At 39.2% G+C, this 20,910-nt stretch overlaps 1 protein-coding gene across 1 annotated transcript in view; it reads right to left on the minus strand.

Annotated features, from left to right (window-relative positions):
- Reln (reelin) overlaps positions 1-20,910 on the minus strand; it is a 420,372-nt gene that overhangs the window by 78,791 nt on the left and 320,671 nt on the right. Inside the window, exons 26-31 of the mRNA XM_051174802.1 lie at positions 20,318-20,489; positions 19,665-19,865; positions 11,008-11,240; positions 5,787-5,944; positions 4,066-4,273; positions 2,905-2,981 (exon numbers count right to left, since the gene is read on the minus strand). Coding sequence (XP_051030759.1) covers positions 2,905-2,981; positions 4,066-4,273; positions 5,787-5,944; positions 11,008-11,240; positions 19,665-19,865; positions 20,318-20,489 — 1,049 coding nt within the window. The remainder of the gene's footprint in view (positions 1-2,904; positions 2,982-4,065; positions 4,274-5,786; positions 5,945-11,007; positions 11,241-19,664; positions 19,866-20,317; positions 20,490-20,910) is intronic.

The raw sequence follows: 20,910 nt of genomic DNA on the forward strand, positions 1-20,910 counted from the left end.
ATAGTTGGGGATACTCATTTACTTCTTAAGCATTTGTAGAAATTATGCTCAGTAAAGTCCTATCTGTCATATTTTAAAATACGTTTTAACTCTTGAAAATATACCTATTGAGTACCTAGAACTCCTCAATCCATTGTAATACTAGAAAATAAAGAGTTAATTAGCATAAAGCTTTGAGAAATTTTATGATAAAAGAGAAAGCTGTTCAGTGCAAATTGACAGTACATAAAAGTATGGGCATTGCATCTGACAAGTAACAATGCCAGGAACAATAATGACAAAGATACTAAAAGCTAGAAATCTTCAGAGTATTCAGTCTAATTTGTTTACAACCAAGGAAGCTATCAGGTTGAATGAAAGAGTAAAAAAAAAAAAAAAAAAAAAAAAAAAGAGTCTCTCTGTGTTGAGCATGCCACCTACAGTGGCAGGGATGGAGAGTTAGACGTGCCATGGATTGAGGGAACACCTGCATTTCAGGAAAGCGGAGAGTCACATAATTTCATGAAAAAATAGAATCTAGGGTTTCTAGTCTTCACTTGAGTCAAACTGGGAGATGTTTGGCTCTCCATTTTTAGCACTACTCAGTAACTTTCAATATTTATTCGAAATATGTCCTATTACTTTTTAAAGGTGTTGTTGGGTGTCTGAGGGTGTAGACATTCCAAAACCTTCATTATTTTGTTTCTATTAGTTTGAATTAATGAAATTTCTATTCAGTTAAGTGATGGAAAAGAGACTGGAGAGGAAAGGAAAAGGAAAGAAGAGGCTGGGGGGGGGTGGTAGTTGACTAGCGGTAGATACATTAGAAGGTAAATTATTAGAAATGAACACCATGGGAATAAAAATCTTCCTGATCCATTTTAGCTTCTTAAAAATGTAGCCCAAGACCAGTAGCCTGCATCACCTGAAAATGAGTCTTTTCTCTGTAGTAGCTTTAGAAGTATGTCCACAAGCTCCTTGATGCTGCTCTCCTTAAAATGTAGAATTTAACTCTCTTCTGTGTGAGTTCGGGATGAGTTAATAACTTGCTTCTAACAGAATGTGGCAGGAGCCAAGGTGAATTTTGGGATTAGGCCATCAAAGACATTACAGCTGAGCAGGGATGCCTATTAGCAGCACAGTGCTTGCTGAACAACATACTAGCCCTTCTTAGCACCACTAAAAAGAAAAAAAAATGCAAGGCTTTGGGGCTCCTCCTTGCTCTCTGTAGAATCTGATGTACATGTAGTAAGATATTCTAACAGCACATGTCTGCTCTAGCCAAAGCCTTTGTTCTGTTCTCAGAACAGTTCATGTGTCCCTCGGAAGAGTCTCCTAACCTCTGTACCCTGTCTGTCCACTGTCTTGATTGCATGACCTAGAGCCCTACACCAAAACGGTGTCTGCTCTTGCCTTCCTGACTTGCAGGAACCATGGAATAACATATTTGTTGCTTTCAGCCATTTGGTCATTACTATTTACTATTTACTTTGCTATGTAACAGACCATTCCATTGTCCCTGAATCAGAATTTGCATTTGCTAAAGAAAGATCTTTATCAAAATAAAGATCTCAGGAGGCTCAGACATAACTCAGTTGGTGTGCCCTTCATTTGGTGCCTGCTTGCTGCCTTTCCCCTCATTAGCTTTCTCAGGAGAGTCATGCCTACCTATATGCAGCAATGAGGTGTGCAGAGATGAAACCTTAATTCCAAGGTACGGTGAGATAGGGCCACCCAGACAAGTAGAGACTGTGGGGATGTCAGGGAGAAAGCTGCAATATCCAGTTTGTGCCAGTTGCTTAGCCTCAATACTCTGTCATCTAATACATTGTATGTTTGAGTAAGCCAAGTCATTTTAGCCCATTTACTAAATGTTTAAAGCATGGAAGGCATTTTTCTGTTGAAACCACAATTCCATCTGCATCCTGTTGAAGACAGCCTAATTTTGAGTTTAATTCCAAATATGTAAATTGGTGTTTCAGCTTGAGTAGGTAAGGGTTTCTCACTTTCATCATCAGAAGAGATTTGTTCAAGGATTTAGTCAGATTTACATGTTAACAACCAATCTTCAATAAAAAGAGAAATGCCTATGGGATGTGAATTATATGGATAACACAATGATTCAAGACTAGCTGATGTTTTCACAAGACTCAGGCATGGAAGGTTCTGCTGCATTAAACTTAACAACTGCCATTTGCTTGGTGACCTGGTTCAAATTCTTGTTTGTCTACTTACTATCTATATGACTGTGTACAAGTTCCTAGGCCACACCATGCCTCACTCTCCACACCTGTTAAACACTTCTGAGACAGTATCTATGATAAATAGGAACTCAGAAAAGTCACCCTTTAATTATACAAGGACTCTGTTTCTTCCTTAATGTCTAAGGGCAGAAGTAGAATTTGATATGCAATTCAATAATTCTTCTCTATGCAAACAAGTTTGGGCCTCACACTGAATGCAAAAATCTCTTCTATTGTTTTTACCTCTCTGTGGAGAGTTACAAAGAAATAGAATTCACTAAAAACAAATGTCATTTGAATCTGCCTAGGCCCAGGGCAGGCTTGGTTTCAGGCTTAAGGATCTAAAGAGAAGCTTGGGGCTGCGGTCCACATATCAACTCTTTCTATGAAGCAGAACAGAGGGCAGGGATTTTCTGGTTTGTGAAACCCACAACAGACTTTGGAAGGAAAAAAAAAAGTTAATTAGCCAAAGTTGCTATAATTTCTATAGAAACATAGTTTGCTTGGGGCTGGGGATATGATTCAGCAGTGAAGAACTCACTGGCTGCTCTGCCAGAGGACCTGGGTTCAATTCCCAGCACCCACGTGGTGACTCACACCTGGCACACACATGTACACAGACATACATGCATAGACACATAAAATGCTAAATTTACAAAATTTAACAACCATTCCAGCTTACCCTCATTTCTGGCCCGTGGTTTGATGCATGTGATACCTGATGTTTTACTTCCGATTTGCACATAGAACTGAACAAGTCTGCGAGGAAGCAAACATACACATACACACACAAACACTTTAGTTTGCTTACAAACAAAAGGGAAAAAAAAACCCGACTCCTATCATTGTCAAGTACCACTTCTAAAGTCAGAGGGACAGATATAGATAACAGTAACAAACACTTAAAGAGTTAATTGGCATGAACGACCTTATTCTGTATAATGATCTAAAGAAAAGAAAACAATTGAACTCATTTCATTGTGACAGCTGATGTAATTTCTTGACAAATTTAAAAAAATATAGATAATGCCATCTTGGAACTTAAGATGTGGGAAGAATATCCCCCACGGAGACATTAAAGATTCTGGAAGGGCAGACAGTTACTTGCCCAATACTGACTTAGAGTGAGCTGGCTAAATTTCTCACACCTGACACTCAGTGAGATGCAAATTGTGCGTCTGCCCTGTGGCAACCAGTGAATCCTGCTGGGCAGGCAGATCTTTGAGGATAGGATGCTGAAGGAAGTTGGAACAGACTAACAACAGAAAACGTATAAAAGGCAACACTGGATTTTTAGTAAAGACCATATGTAAAAGTTATTTATTTTTCTCATTTCCTTCCTTCTAATTTCCAGGTAATTTAATTGATGTAAAAAGCAGAGTTTCATTTTAGGTGTGCTACTAGTTCATTTGACCTTAGAACCAAACAGTTGGTTTTACCAGTAGGTGGCAAGGTAGGCATTTAATTTGGGAGGGGGAGTCAGTTTTTAGTAAGTGACCACAAGTGTACCACCTAAGTACATGGTGGAATCATTTTCAGACATCAAATTCAAAGTTGAAAATATGTTTACCTATCAATTTACACTAAGAAGATGTAAGAGTTTACAGGATAACACAGACCTTTTGTAAATCAAGGTGAATATATACTAGACATAGAGACTTTAATAATAAGTGTATGCTGATTAACAGACTCTGGTGTGATTTTTTGCATTCCCTATCTATTTTATTATACAGCTTAAGTTAAGCTTCATTTTTACACATTATAATCTATAGGTAGAAGTATTATACAAGCTACCCAGCAATGTTCAGCATATCCATAAGAAATATTCCAATCAACAACTTGCCTGATATTCCTGGTATCCAGTGGGACAGTCCTGGCTTCCCGTTTCCCAAGGCCATTGAAGTAGAGGGACCTGCCATCGTTGAGTGTCCCACAGCCAGTCCCAACCTGCCCTCCTGTTATCTTGTACCACAGTGGGCTTAGCTTCCCTTCAAACCTATCAAACATCTCGCTGTGATTAGGGATGTTGGATACACAGCTCCCTTGGGTAGCTTCAGGGAAAAGAAACAAGTTGTTGGAATCTCTGAGTATTACAAGATGCACTTGATACAGGGGCAAGGAAGAGTCCACATTGTGCAACTGTCTCCCTAAGTTATTACTAATGCAATAATTACTAACAGCCATTATTACTAGCAGACATATTATTGCTAGCTATGTGCTGTGTGCACAAAATCCTAGCAGTTGGTAGACAGACTATTCTTTGTCACAAAGACAACAAAAAGAAATCAGGGAAGTCTGCCTTTTTTGTCTTTCAATTTTTAACTATTTAGCAAGTTTTTTTTTATTAAAAAATCATATGTATGTGTGCTTCCTTGCACATATACGTGTCTGTACAAGTAAGTGCAGGTACTTGCGGAAGCTGGAGACGTTAGATTCCTCAGAGTTACAGATACAGGTTGCTGGCTGTGAGCCACCTGATGTGGGTGCTGGGAATTAAACCCAGGTCCATGGAAGAGCAGTGTGAGCTCTTATCCATGAGCCATCCTTCCAGACCTTATTATGTACTTAGTTTTACAGGAAGACTGGTACTGGGAATGGTGGATCTCCACGATGTTCCTACCGAGAGGGCTTCTGTAAGCAGATATTCTGTCCACGATAAAGACATTCATTTACTGCCTTCATATTAAGAGGTTCACAAGGAGAGTCAGCACAGAATTAAAAAAAAAATGCTGTCCTAGAAACTCTATGTGACACAGGAGGTTAGCAAGAGTGAGCCCGTCTGTCTTTGGTTACTTGCCAGAGGAAGGCCTTAGTATCAACACACTAGGATTTTGCTGCCAGAAAAACTTTAGAAGCAGATTTTGTAGCTTAAGATATTTTCTCCAATTTTATGCTTTAATCTCAGCTCTCTCAAAACTTTTGCTATGGCAACACCCAAAGGTGAATGTTAAAAAAAAAAAAAAAAAAAAAAAAAAAAAGATGAAAACAAACTACAAAATAGTTCTCTTACAAAGCTCTCCTTCGACAGTCTTTGGCTTAGTATTTTATGCTTTCATTTTAATTTTAAATGTAGAGAAGTACATTTCATGTGTATGTGTGCATGAGAAGAGCTTAGGGGGACCCTGAAGGTGTGCGGTTAAGAATTTGGCTTGGGTTTTAGAGAGTAACTGCATGAAGCAGGACCCATTTCCAGCAATGCTTAGCTATGGGACTCAAGAGGAATTGTTAAAACAAAATCCACTCTCTGCCTCAGCTTCCTCAGTGTAAACAAGATCAGCAGTACTACAAAACAGTTATTCTTAGAATCAAGTGAGATAAAATAAAAGGTATTTATTATAATGTTAGCATGATGTAGGGTCCCAAGCAATGTTCATTATGATTGCTATTATTAACAAACACACTTAGCATGTTTTCTTTCTCTGTAGCTTGAAACTACAGAACACTCAGTGCCTGGATGGACAAGTTCTATAATTCCTAGACATAGAGAATGATAAACACAGACCTGTTTTCTGTGTAAGAGTGAACTTTTACCAGCAAATTTTCAGAGACACATATTGGCCTTACCTGTGTATCCCAAGTCACAGAAACACACACCCGAGATGCAGTCTCCATGACCACTGCAGTAACTGGGACAAGGCTCAGATATGTACACTCCATCCAAGCCAAAGGGGGGCACGTTCTTCTGAGAGCTGCTCTCTTGGATCCATCGGAATCTGGTCTTGCTGTTGGGGGAAACACGTCTATTACAGCCACATCTCACCAAAGGAATACAGAAAGGCACAGAAAGCCTTGCTAGAGTTGCACTCCCTAAGTGGCATGCTGTGCGATGCATTCTGACTCTTCATATGGTATCTCTCAAATCTTTTCCAAATCTGCCTGATTTCTTCTTCAGCATGAATAGTTTAATGTCCAGGAGGGGTTAGACACAACGGCCTTAACATTTTTCCTACAGAGGACCTTTATGTCAGGTATGTCATAGGTTTTTATTTGTATATTTTCTTATCCCATGGTCTTTAAGAATAACCAGAGGTTAAAAATTTTAGTTAATCTTCACCTTTCCATCATGTTAATTTTATGGGTAATTTTAGAGAAACTATTTGAAAAAATATAAATTTATAATTTGACAGTTTCATGCATGAATATAATTTATTTGATTATGTTTATTGGCCATAATATTCTCTTATCTCCCCCCTGCTCCCTCTGGACTTCTTTTTTTTCAATAAATTATTTGGCAGGCTTTTGAGGTCATCAAATAGAATATTTTTTGTTGGGGCACTTAAAGGGACTCTGGCTATTTGGTGTTGACAAGGGAAGACAAGAGATTGTGCAAACAGCTCTATGGTCACTCGTCATCTGTGACTCCCTTTCCTCCTCATCTCACCTTTAAATCACTAAGATGCTTATTCTGTGATTTCTTAGTAACCAGATAGGGTGCCTCTCAGCAATGCTAACTGGAAATGGACAAAGAAAAACGGCCTTTACTGCAATGAGTGGAGAGTGCCAAACTACCAAGTCTTCACTGCCATGCACTTGCTTGCAGTTCTCTACATTGCACCTGGCACCTGATGCTTGCTTTTTGTCTCAGTGATATAACACTGGGTTTGAACTCAAGTAAGTTGAAGCTGCTGTAATAAGAAGAGCTGGTAAAGAATTAAGAGAGCACAGGATGCGACTGTGAGGTGCCTAAAGAGCAGTGGGTAAGATATAGATGCTGAGCTATGGGTCATTTTGGAAGGAAACACATGAAAGAAGAAAGCACACAGTTGAAATCTATAGCATGAATTCTAATTGGTCTTAATAATAAAAATGCCAAAAGATCAGAGAAGCAGAGCAGCAGCCACTAGTTCTCACCTCTACTGAATCCTCAGACCAAAGGGGTGATCCTGTCCTTACCAGTTCCTAGACTGAATGCCATGAGCTTCTGTCTCCTCCTGCCTTATATTCCTATCTCTGCTCAGCCACATATTCCTATCTCCACCTCTCTACTGGTGGGATTAAAAGTGGGTGACTCCCAAGTACTAGGATTAAAGGTGTGGGCTACCTCAACCTGGCTGTTTCTCTTTTAGACTGGATCAATCTTGTGTAGCCCAGGGTGGCCTTGAACTCACAGAAATCTGTCTGCCTCTGCCTCCTGAGTTCTGGGATTAAAGGTGTGTGGCACCACTGCTTGGCCTCTATGGTGAACTAGTGGCTAGCTCCACACTCTGACCTTTAGGCAAGTTTTGTTAGACCACAAACAAAATATCACCACAAAATCTGTGATGCACCTGACCTCAGAGTGTTTTCATGAAGTTGGTAACCCTGAAACACAGTAATTATGTGAGATACAGACATAATAGTTTAAGAATATGTCTATTAAAGTACTGTTGTGGGTTCCTAACTACATTCTGAATATCAGTTCTCATACCCACAATTGAGTGTAGTCCTGACCCCTCATCAAGGGAATTTCTCTTTGCTACAGACAGAGACAATTACAGAAAGCCACAACCAATCAAAATGCCAAGTTGTGGAGCTCAGTCCTAACTGATAACTTCTAAAGCCCAACTCCTACACCCAAGGCTCAGGGATCATGTCTGAAAGAGTCTAAGAGCTAGGGAACAGAGAGGTTGATTCGAGATTGTGTCTTTTAGGAATGTGAGAAGCTACATCCATGAAGTTCACCAACATGTCTACCTAAACAGGAGTTGAACAAGGACAACAATAAACACACTAATGTGCAGGGGAAAAGCTCAGAGCCCAGGAAGCCTCCACCCTATACAACGCACTGTAGGCCATTAAGAAATGCCCAGTGTGGGAGAAACAGTCTTCTTCAAAGAAGAGAATACCAATTGGTTATCCAATACACACATACAAGTAGTATCATACTGCCTGAGCAGGTTGCACTTATGGATTTAGGAATACACACCCACCCATATAGCTATACACAACAGCAATTAGTGAGAAAAGAGGTCATGCAGTTGAAAGAGTAAGTAGGGAAGATTTGGAGAAAGGAAAGGGAAGAGGAAAATGATGTAATTTTATTACAATTTTAAAAATAAAGAAACTAATTAAAAATAACAATGATGATAATGAACTAGGCAGACAATCCAAAGGATTAGTCAAAAAATAATGTCTAAAATCACATTAATATGTAGGAGATACAGCCTTGGCAATAAGTTATTTGCAGATTTCTTGTTTCTCAATGGGGATGCCCCTGAGAGTTGGGAGTGGCATATGCATAGATATATATTTACCACTGCCAGTATCTGTCTTCTGCAGGCAAAAATTGGGTGGACTCAAGGAGCACAAACTGCTCCTTTAAAAAATCCTCTTTGATTATTTCTGAAAGAGACGGGCTCTACTAACAATTGTAAGTATGTTGCTTCCTCGCAAAATAGCTTCAAGTTTTAACACTTTGACTCTTGGCTTTTGAACACCGCATTTGGAGCTTCCTGAGCTTAACAAATTGCAGCAAGTAAACTAATAACTCATTTACTTGGAATAAATAGAAACATTTATTACTCTTTAGCAGAGGGCTCTTCAACACAAATGCATCAGTAAGTAAGCTGGGTGGGATACAAATTAATCAGGACGCTGGATTCGAAAGGAGAAGATTTCTTTTTCCAAAAGCTGAAATTCAAGAAAATATTGGAATACTAAAAGCCTCAAAATCTTGGCTTACTTAATGATGTGACGACGGCCAAATTTTCCTACCCTCTCATGTGGGTTCTACCAATTAGATTCCTCTACCCACTAGTGAAGGAACTGTAATTTACAGATTTAGCTAAATTTTTCAGAAATCCACATCGGCTTTGTGTTCTTTGACTCCCGGTGACACTTCTGTTCTTACAGTGATGTGTTTTCATCACCCTGACACTCTAGTCATTGCAGCAAAGGGGTCTGCTTGATGCTTGTGTATTTGGAAGAGCTGCTTTGGGGTCACAGTTTCATAAATCGTGAAGGGAGTAGTTGAGGTGAGGAGTACAAACAGAACAGCACTATTCCGATAGAGACAGCTTCAGAAGAATGCAAGGCGAGATGACATGGCTGTCACGGATGGGAAATATCAGACAGGGTTGTATGGAGTTGGATGAGTCCTCAGAGAGGGAGGTGTACAGGGCAGACAGCAGGAGCTGAGTGCAATGGACAGGAGGACTGCTCTCAGAGAGACTGCCTTAGAGAAGGAAACTCTTGTCCTAGGCACTGGTTTTGGATATTGGAGACTGATTTAACAAGCTTTGTGGTGACATTCAGTCTCCCCAGGGGCCAGGTAACTGACTCCCATTCCTTTTTGTCCTCTTTCTTTTGTTTGTCCCTGCTAAACCACAAAACAACAATGACATATAAAGACAAAGAATTTACCTGTGACTTGCCATGGATCCGACAACTGAAATAGTTTAGTAGCTAGTTTTTGAAACAGCTGATATTTAACGATTTTGCTTTAAGGTTCACCAGGCTCACACAGAATTTTACATCTGTGATCAAGTAAGCATCCCAGACACTTGCCCACCAGCAGCTATAGTGCATGTTCTTGGGATTAGACACTTAACTAATGATGGAGGCAGACAACACAATTAGGTTCAGTAGCTAGATCAAGCTCAGTGACTCTGTGATCAATTAGGTGAAAAATGTGACAGGAAGAACAGTGCTTAGCAGCTGTGTGGATACAGTACTTTCACTATCACAATACCAGAGTGCAGGGTAGGTTACCCCTGGCAACAAACAACTCCAATCTTGTGAATTATTCCAATGCAAAGTTGTTTCTTACTTAGTTCATGTATCCAGCATAGGCTGGTAATCTGCTTATTGCATTTGGGGCCTGAGGCTGATGCATGCTTTAGCTCACTGCATGGAACACTGGGAATGCATCTGGGTTCTAGAAAGACAAGTGCTTCCTCCATTCATATTTTATTAGGCCATGTCAAATTTGAAGAATGCGGGCATAAGCTTACCTTATTGTAAGGAATAAAGACTCTTGGATATTGCTGAATGACACCAGTGAGATCTCCACTCTATATGTTAAACCATCAAGAAGCAATATAAACAGCTTCTTGTATCATTTCAGTTCTGAAGTCAAAGGCTTTGGCTGAGACACACTTAATGTTACAGTCCAGAATTTAATTAAAAAGTATCTACTTGAAGATTTTTTTTTACCTTTTCTAAAATGATCAAGTGAAAAATAATGATCTCTCTCTCTCTCTTTTTTTCCCCTACTATATCTGATGCAAAATTTAGTTTAGAATATTGGACCTGGAAAAACATGTCTTAACAAAAAGTCAGAACATATTTGCTTCTTCTATTTTCTTTTTTAAACTTACCAGAGGTGATAAAAAGACCCTGTATTTCTTAGCTGCCAAGAAGCTGAGAGCTAAATTAACTGATTAACTTCAATTTTTATTACATTTATCTTATCCTCCATCACTGAATTTTAATATTTTCTCTGTTATTATTTGTTTTAGTAACCTATTTAAATGGTCATTTACACTGCAAGATACTTCAACATTTCTATGTAAGGAGGCATTAAATAAATAAAAATCTATGTATGGCAACAGCTTGATGTAAGGCTGAGTGGTTCTTTTAACACTTAACATCTTCCATTCACTGCTAAATGCCAGGGCCCAATAACAAATAGTTATTGAATGAATTAATAGGTGAGTAAACAGATTTCACCACCCACTTATGCTATTTTTGTGATTCTATTTGAGTTTTAATTCTATTTTTTTTTTTTTTTTTTTTTTTTTTTGGCCTGAAGTCACTATTTGGGTAGGAACAGCCAAAACACACACAGTTAGAAAGCCTGCTTTACCTGGATGCAAGGGATCTTGGGATGATGATGGTGATTCTTGTCCATTCTTCAAAGTCCCCAGTATAGAAGACAGTGGGCTCACTCAGTTCCCGGGTGTTTCCTTCACATCCTTTGCCAGCTGAAGCTGGAAAGCATCCTTCCTTCACCAGAAACCAGGACATGCCAGCGTCATGTGAATACTGGAGGACAACAGGGGCAGTGCTGCTGAACTGACTGGCACACCCGATGTTTAACTGTTAGAGAGGGGCAGAGTTACACAAGGTTTTCTGTCAAAGACACTGCTCACCAAATGAGGAGCAGTGGCACCCAAGGCCCCATTATGAGGAGCCATGACATTTAAGCCATAGGAAGGATACAGGTAAGACTCAACCCAGTGGAACCAGGATGTATCCCTGGTGCACAAAAGAACCTTGCGGACACATCCCCCATGGAGGGATAACTGCCTTAACCTAGAGACAGGAGAGAAGCCCTAGTCCCTACTTCACATAACTTGACAGATTTACAGGACCACACCTGGATGGTATTGCCCTACATGTGGAATTGTGGTGGGGGGGATGGGAGGGGAGGGTGATCAGGGTGCATGTGAGGGGGGGAGAGAGGGTAAGAAGGAGGGAAGGGGGAGGGAACTGGGATCAACATGTTAAAAAAAAAAAAAGATTCAACCCAGACCCTCTGTAAATTCTAGAAGGTTTTACTTCAATAGAGAGCTGAACAAGCTCTTACCCTAAGGGTTTCTGGAGTGTTTTCATTTTCATTTCCAGAGGACACAAACAGGTAAGAAACCTGAGAAGCAACTGTCCTTCAGAACATGGCTGCCAGAGGGAGGGCTGCCTCTGCTTGTTGTGGAACAAGAGCCATGTACGTGTATGTGTGTGATGTATGTATATATGTATGTATGTACAAATGTTTTGTTCAAGATCAGTTAAAAAAAGATTCAGTGTCAAAAGAGGTGAGTTTCTATCATAGCATCAGTTTCAATTAAGGAAAACAATGCAGAGATGCTTTGCCCAAGCCAATGACTACAAACATAAAGTGACATTGTTTAAAAACTGTAAAATATGCAATAGTCACTTCCCTAGCACAGCTATTTTGGTTTTCTGCCCTTTACTTAGAGGCATATATTCTGGCTACATATTTGAAATAATCACAAATTAAGAAGCTCTCTCTGGAAAAGCTGGCAGGCTGACCAGCCCAGCTACCACCCAGACAAAGAACCAGGGATATGAGTTGGCCCACCCCAATATCCTCTGAATCTACAAGCTGTTGGAGCATGTGAAGAGGATGGATCCAAAACAGCTAGATCTCCTTGACACAGGGCAACAACAGGATATCCAAGAGAAGTCCCAGTGAGAGCCCAGCATCTCTATGGTTCTACATAGGCCAGAGGTCTTGCACCAGACTCCTGACTCATGGCAATGGATAAGTGAAGATGAATGGACCAAAGGGTGAACTGTGTGGCTCACAGGACCACACTTCTGCTTCCACAGTGAGATTCCTTTCCTTTTCTTCTTTGGTTTGATATTTGGTTTTGCTTCTAAATTTTGTTTCCTCTTGGGGGGAGGGATTACAAGGGCAAAGGGTGAATGAGTATGTATGGGGTGGGCACAGGAAGATGGGTGGGATGGGGATGCATAATGCAAAATGCACAAAGAATCTGAAAACACTTCAAAATACTAAAAATTTAATGTTTTGTATTCTTTTTACTAAATGCATCCTTCTAGCACACTACTAGGTTTGGTATTACAGTTTAAGACCGTTTTTTTTTCTCCCTAAAATCAATGTATAAATGAGTTTTAATACTGTTTAGTTAATTTGCTGGGTTACTGTCACACATTTCTCTACTTATTTAGTTGGTCCTGTGTGCACTGTGCAGAGCTGTGTCACAGTATCAGGGACCCATTCTACTAGAACATTGACTATACTGTGGCTGTTTACCTTTCTGGCTTACTCTCTAGTTTTTGATCTCCTTGAAGACTAGTTTTGGTTTCTATATTCCTAGCAAGCTGGTATTTGTCACATGGCAAGCAGTTATCAAGAATGTACCAGAACTATATTTTTATACAAATTATACCAAATGATATTCTAAGGTTTTCTAGTATATATTGATTATCAATCCATGTGTAATATATAATTAATACTTATCACTAACTATTGAGCACAAATTACTAGGTATTTAGTTGTTACCTAGGTTTCTGGGGTTGTGGCCTGTAGGCTGGTTATCCTTTGCTTTGTCTAATATCCACTTATGATTGAGTATGTTCTATGATTGTCTTTCTGGGTCTGGGTTACATCACTCAGGATGGTTTTTTCTAGTCCATCCATTTGCCTGCAAATCTCAAGATGCTATTGTTTTTTATGGCTGAGTAGTACTCCACTGTGTAAATGAACCACATTTTCTTTATTTAGTCTTTGGTTGAGGGGCATCTAGGTTGTTTCCAGACCCTGGCTATTATGAATAATGCTGCCATGAACATAACTGAGCAAATGTCCTTGTGGTGTGGGTGTGCCTCCTTTGAATATATGCCCAAAAGTGGTATTTCTGGGTCTTGAGGTACATTGATTCCCAATTTTCTGTGAAACTACCATACTGATTTCAAAGTGGCTGTATAAGTTTGCATTTCTACCAGCAGTGGAGGAGTGTTCCCCTTTCTCTACACCCTCTCCAGCATAAGCTGCTATTGGTGTTTTTGATTTTAGCTATTCTGAGAGATGTAAGATGGAATATCAGAGTTGTTTTGATTTTCATTTCCATCATGACTAAGGATGTTGAGCATTTCCTTCAGTGTCTTTCAGCCATTTCAGATTCCTCTGTTGATATTTCTCTGTTTGGATATGTACCCCATTTTAAAATTGGATTATTTGGTGTTTTGGTGACTAGCTTCTTGAGTTCTTTGTATTTTGGAGATCAGCCCTCTGTCAGATTAGGGGTTGGTGAAGATCTTTTCTCATTCTGTAGGCTGTCATTTTTGTCTTGACTCTGTCCTTTGATTTACAGAAGCTTCTCTGTTTCAGGAGGTCCTATTTATTTATTGTTACTCTCAGTGTCTTTGCTGTTGGTGTTCTATTTAGGAAGTGGTCTCCTGTGCCAATGGGTTCAAGGCTACTTCTCACTTTCTTTTCTATGAGGTTTACTGTGGTTGGTTTTATGTTGAGGTCTTTGATCCGTTTGGACTTGAGTTTTGTGTATGGCAATAGATAATGATCTATTTGCATACTCTACATGTTGACATCCATTTATGCCAGCAACATTTATTTGTTGAAGATGCTTTCTTTTTTTTCCATTGTATAGCTTTAGCTTCTTTGTTAAAAATCAGGTGTTCGCAAGGTCCTTTTGTGCACCAGGGATACATTCTGGTTCCACTGTCTGAGGTTCCTTAGACTGTTCAGTCCTTCTGGCTGAGACCCATATTCAGGGGGGCCTGAGTCAGTCCCATGCTGGCTTCCCAGCTATCAGTCTGGAGGTCCGTTAGCTCCTCCTTGTTCAGGTCAGCTGTCTCTATGTGTTTCTGCAGCCTGGTCTTGTCCTCTCCATCTGCATCTGGGTTCTAGTTTAACTCAGTGTTTATGTATGGGTGTTTGCTTCTGTTTCCAACAGGTATTAGATGAGGGCTCCATGGATAAATTAGTTGTTGATCTCACTATCCGGGAAGGGCATTTATGGTAGCCTTTCCACGGAAGCTCATATTGTTAGTTGGCGGCAGTCTTGTAGGTCTCTAGACCTTTCTTTGGCTTCAATTTTCTCTTCAAACCAATACTGGTTCCCTCTTTTATGTTCTCTCTCTCTCTCTCTCTCTCTTCCTCTCTCTCGCCCTCCCTCCCCCCTCCTCTCGCTCTCCTGTCTTCCTAGTCGAAGGCTTTTTCAGCATCTCGTGAGATGATCATGCATTTTTTTTGTTTGTTTTGTTTTTGCTTTTTTGTTTCCAGTTTGTGGTGGATTACATTGATGGATTTTCGTATGTTGAACCAACCCTGAATTCCTGGGATGGAGCCTACTTGATCATGGTGGATGATTTTTCTGATGTGTTCTTGGATTTAGTTTGCCAGTATTTTATTGAATATTTTTGTATCAAAGTTTGTGAGGGAGACTGGCCTGTAATTCTCTTAGTTGTGTCTTTGTGTGGTTTGGGTATCAGTGTAATTGTGGCCCAGTAAAAATAGTTTGGTAATTTTCCTTCTGTTTCTATTGTGTGGAACAATTTGAGGAATACTGTTATTATCTCTTTGAAATTCTTGTAGAATTCTGTGCTGAAACCATCTGGCCCTGGGCTTCTTTTGGTGAGGAGACTTTTGAGGAGTGTTTCTATTTCCTTAGGGGTTATAGCACTATTTAAATAGTTTTATCTGGTTTTGATTTAATCATGTGGTACTTATCCAGAAAACTGTCCATTTCCTTTAAATGTTCCAATTTCCAAAAACCCAGAGCACATATTTTTGAAGTATGACCTGATGGTTCTCTATATTTCCTCAGAGTCTGTTGTTTTGTACCCTTTTCCATTTACAATTTTGTTAATTTGGATATTCTCTCCCTGTCTTTTGGTTAGTTCAAACAAAATTTGTCTATCTTGTTGATTTTTTGAAGAACCAACTCTTCATCTCATTGATTCTTTGTATTGTTTTCTTTGTTTCTGCATTATTGATTTCAGCCCTCAATTTGATTAATTTCTGGTGTCAACTCCTCCTTGGTGAGTTTTCTTCTTTTTGTTCCAGAGCTCTCAGATGTACTGTTAATTCTCTAGTAGGACAATTCTCCAGTTTCTTTATATAGGCACTTAGTGCTATGAAATTTCCTCTTAGCACTGCTTTCAAAGTGTCCCATAAATTTGGGTATGTTGTACCTTAATTTTCATTGAATTCTAGGATGTCTTTAATTTCTTCCTTGACCCAGTAGTGATTCAATTGAGCATTGTTAAATTTCCATGAGTTTGTAAGATTTCTGCAATTTGTGTTGTTGTTGAATTCTAACTTTAAACCATGGCGATCAAATAATATATAGGGAGTTATTTCATTTTTTTTTATTAGTTAAGACTTGTTTTGTCACTGAGTATGTGGTAAATTTTAGAGAAGGTTCCATGAGGTGCTGAGAAGAAGGTGTGTTCTTTTGTGTTTGGATGGAATGTCCTATAGGTGTCTGTTAAGCCCATTTGAGTCATAACATCTGTTAGTTCCTTTATTTCTCTGTTAGGTAGACCTGTCCAGTAGTGAAAATGGGGTGCTAAAGTGTCCCACTATTAGTGTGTGGGGATTGATATATGATTTAAGCTTTAGTGATACCTCTTTTACAAATGTGGATGCCCTTGTATTTGGGGCACATATGTTCAGAATTGAGACTTCATCTTGATGGACTTTTCCTGTGATGACTATGAAATGTCCTTATCCATCTCTTTTGATTAATTTTAGTTTGAAGTCTATTCTGGTGGACATTAGGATAGCTATACCAGCTCGATTTGTAGTCCATTTGACTGAGAAATCTTTCTGGAACACTTTACCTTAAGATAATGTCTGTCTTTAGATTTGAGGTGTGTTTCTTGTATGCAGCAGAAGAATGGATTCTGTTTTTTTTTTTTTTTTATCCATTCTGTTAGCCTGTGTCTTTTTTATAGGTGAATTGAGTTCATTAATATTAAGGGTTATTAGTGACCAGTCATTGCTAGTTCCTGTTATTTTTGTTATTGTTGTTGGTGTACAGTGTGTGTGCTTCCATTCTTTGGGATTTGCTTTTGTGGGATTATCTTTTGCCTGTGTTTTTGTGGGTGTAGCTAACTTCCTTTGGTTGGCGTTTTCCCTAGTACTTTCTGCAGGGCTGGATTTGTTGATAGGTATTATTTAAATCTGGCTTTATCACTATCCATGGTGACTGAACTTTTCTGGATATAAGTAATCTTGGATGGCATCTGTGATCTCTTAGTGTCTGGATAAATGCCTATCCATGACCTTCTGGCTTTCATTGTTTCCATTGAGAAGTCAGGCCTAATTCTAATAGGTCTGCCTTTATATGTTACTTGGCCTTTTTCCTTTGAAACTCTTACTATTCTCTCTTTATTCTATATGTTTAGTGTTTTGATTTTTATGTGGTGAGGGGAATTTTTGGTTTTGGTTCAGTTTATTTGGTATTCTATAAACTTTTTGTACTTTCATAGGTGTGTCCTTTAGGTTGGAAAAGTTTTCTTCTATTTTGTTGAATCTATATTCTGTGCTTCTGAGCTGTATTTCTTTTCCTTCTTCTATCCCTATTCTTAGGTTTGGTCTTTTCATGGTGCCACATATTTCCTGGATATTTTTGTTAAAAATTTGTTGTATTTAACAATTTCTTTGACCAATCAATCTGTTACCTCTATTATGTCTTTAACACTTGAGATTCTCTCTTCCATCTTGTATTCTGTTGTTTATGCTTGTACCTGATCATTTACCCAGATTTTATCATTTCCAGAATTTCCTCGGTTTGTACTTTCTTTATTCCCTTCAATTCAATTTTTAAGTCTTGTATCATTGCCTTTCCCTGTTTGATTGCTTTTTCTTGATTTTCTTTTAGGGATTTATTGATTTCTTCCAATTTCTTGTTTGCCTTTTCCTCCATTTCTTCAAGGGAGTTTTTAATTTCCTCTTTGAGGGCCTCTATTATCTTCATAAAGTTATTTTAAGGTCATGTTCTCTTCTCCATCTGTGTTAGGATGTTCAGGTCTTCCTGCTGTAGGTGCCATATTGCTATTTATGTTTCTGAGTGTATTCTTACACTGTTGTCTACCCATCTTTTCCAATCAGTACAGGTGGAGCCTGTGTTTCAGGGGGTCCCTCTTTCTTCAATTGGTATAGTTGGAGGCTGTGCCTCCATTGATGGGTGATCTCTAGTGATTACTTCTCTAGGTGCAAGTGGTTCTGATGTTCCAGAGATCGTTGATTGTTGGGAGATGTCATTCTGTGATTCTTATTTGATAAGTGTTGTGTTATATAGTTTGCTTTGTTAAGGTTAAAACCCTTCTTTTTATTTAGACAGAAAAGAGGAGATGATGGGAGATGTCATTCTGTAAATATGTTTCTCATACTGGTTAATGAATAAAGCACTGTTGGCCAATAGGAAAGCAAGGAGGATTTGAGGAAGTAGTAGGGAGGAGTCAACATGGAGAGAGCAGAACATCTGTCCCCCTCTCTCCAGTAAGATGAGACCACGTGGAAATACTTAGATTAATAGAAATGGGTTAATAATTAAGACAGATCTAGCTGATAAGAAACTAGTACCTGGCCAATAGAATTATATCAAATACAGCATCTCTGTGTGTATGTTAATTGGGGCTGGCACCACGGTGGGTCCAGGCTAGCAGGAAGAACCTTACTCGAACAGTTGATGCTGCTGGGGTGCTCTCTCCCAGAGGAGCTTCTCATTATAGTTTCTGGCAGCTGCTGCTGTTGATGTTTCCAGGCTGCCTGGTTCATGCACCTCTTTCTGCTCTCCAGTCAGCTAGGGCCATCCCAGCCCAGCTCATGAGCTTCCTTCTGTTCACCGAGGTTGGTCCAGCCCTGTCTGGCCCAGCTAATGTGGCTCCTACCTCTTCCCAGTTGATCAGGCCCCACTTAGCTTTTTCAATCTTAGAATATCACCATGCAGAGCCTAAGGTCTATGTTACCATGATGCTTGGGATTAATAAAATTGAAGGGGTATTGGAAGAGAAATGTGTAGTACTTTACGGGCATATTTTATATTAATATCAAGTGTCACCAACAAAGGCATATAGACACATGTACTGTTATTGATGCTTTTCCATTGTAGTTTAATATAAAAATATGAACAAAGGCAGATTACATTTCCTAACTGTTGTTAGGAAATAAATTGTTCCTATTTATGACTGTCTTGGGTACAGGCCTATGTACATTTTATTGAAGAGCCACACACACAATCTGATCTCTCTCTCTCTTTCTCTCTCTCTCTAACGCATCTTATCTCTTTAACAATTCCACTTGTAAATTATTTAGAGTCTGCACCCTGTAAAGAGCATGTAGTTGTGATAGCTCATTAAAACTGCATTGTTTTCAACTCCAGAATTTACCAATGGGATTTTATTATAAATAAACACAATGAAATTTTGATAAAGTTCTGAGGCAAGAGCTCATCAAGGTAAATTGTCGCTGTTTTTGTGGCTATGTTGTCCAGTGTGAAACACAATATGCTTTAAGGGAAGTAATGAAATGCAGAGTAAAAATTCACCACGTTACAGGAAGGGAAATGAAAATGCTATAGTAAATGTATATGATACAGGCTGAGGCTGGAGCCCAGTTACTGTATGCAAAGTTACTGGCTTATTCACTGATACACAATTAAAACATAAGCGCCAACTAAGCCCACCAGTGAGACAGATAGGACATACATAGTATGATCTTAAAGTAAGGGGTTTATTACATCATCTCAGATCAAAATACTCAGCCAATTTTATTTTCTACTATGGAAGAGTTGCATGAACAACGTAACGCTACAGGTACAACTTCTGGGGCTCCTTGAAAAGTAGCCAACTGTTTCCCTTATGAGCAAAACTGAAAAGCTTCACCATCTCAAGTGTGAGCACTCTTTAAGGGAATATGAACAGTCTGTGTCCTCTGGGAGCTTTGCATGTGAACTTGGAGTTCGCTCACTTGTCACCACTCTGGGAAGAGCCCTCTTGCTTACATACCTTGAACTGGAGCACATATCCAGGTTTCAGTGCCAGATCTCGAGTTACTGCAAATCGGTCTCCATCTGACTTTCCAAATGTCATGGCTGAAGGTGTGGCAGCACAGAAACTATCATTTTTAGCCACTCCTTCATTGGCCAACATCAGCCACACACTCATTTGATTTATAGGATAATCGAACGCTGGCTTCTCATAAAAGTTCTAATGGGAACAACACAAACAAAACAGGAAGAGAGTATGATCCCTCTGCAAACAAGGAAGAAATGTTCAGTTCATGACGTGGGCCATGTGCCATTCACATTCCTCCAAAAAGCCAGAACTGAGTTAAGACACACACACACTTCCTTTTGATGACTTAACAACCAAAACTACTTTGCCACCATGTATCTAATTATTTTTAAACATACTAACATTCTTTCTGATGTCTAGATTTCACAATCTTTCTTACATTTGTACAGTCAGTGAACTAGCAGCCCAGGACTGAAGTTCCTTACTATAGAAGGGAGCAGTAACAACAACAAAAAAATTACAAATAGTTAAATGCACATTATCCAATCCCCTTTCAGACCTTAGGTCCTTAAGGAAGCCAATCACTCTTTCTCTGATCCACTGGGACAACTGTCTGCACCTTGATGTTCTGACATGAGACTTACCTGGGGCAAAGTTGGGTTGACAACAGGGATGACCTGCTTCTGCTTCTCTGATAGAATGATGATGTCATCGACAGCCCACTGGTCATAGTCTTCCCCCGAGAACACAGGTTGCCACCAGCGGAACCTGGTACAAGGTGTCTTTGCAGCTGCAGGGAGCTCCAGATAGACAAATCTGCATAAAAAGAAATCCTTCATGGCTGGGAAAGCAAAAGCTGTGTTGTTCTTAAAAGCTGGTGGAGTAACAAAGGTAGAAATAAGAGAAGGTTTAGTTTTGTTTGATCCCTTGGTACTTCAGAAGTCTCTGCTTGTGGACAGATCACACAGGAGGCTTATGCAATAAGAAAGCTTAGTATTATTTTGTCCATTTCATGTGTAATAGTGTGTCAACAGACTGACTTGCTGGCTTCTCAGTAGAAAGGACATAGCTTTTAAATGATCTATTTGTTTTTATTTTATGTGTATTAATGTTTGCCTGCATGTATGTAAGTGTACCATATGCATGCATATATATGTATGTATGTATGTATACATATAAGGAAGCAACATTTTATGGTCATAACTTTTAAAGAAAATATCTTGGGTTGTTGAGACAG

The sequence above is a fragment of the Phodopus roborovskii genome, unplaced genomic scaffold (genome assembly GCF_943737965.1).
Source record: "Phodopus roborovskii unplaced genomic scaffold, PHOROB, whole genome shotgun sequence".
Taxonomy (NCBI): Eukaryota; Metazoa; Chordata; class Mammalia; order Rodentia; family Cricetidae; genus Phodopus; species Phodopus roborovskii.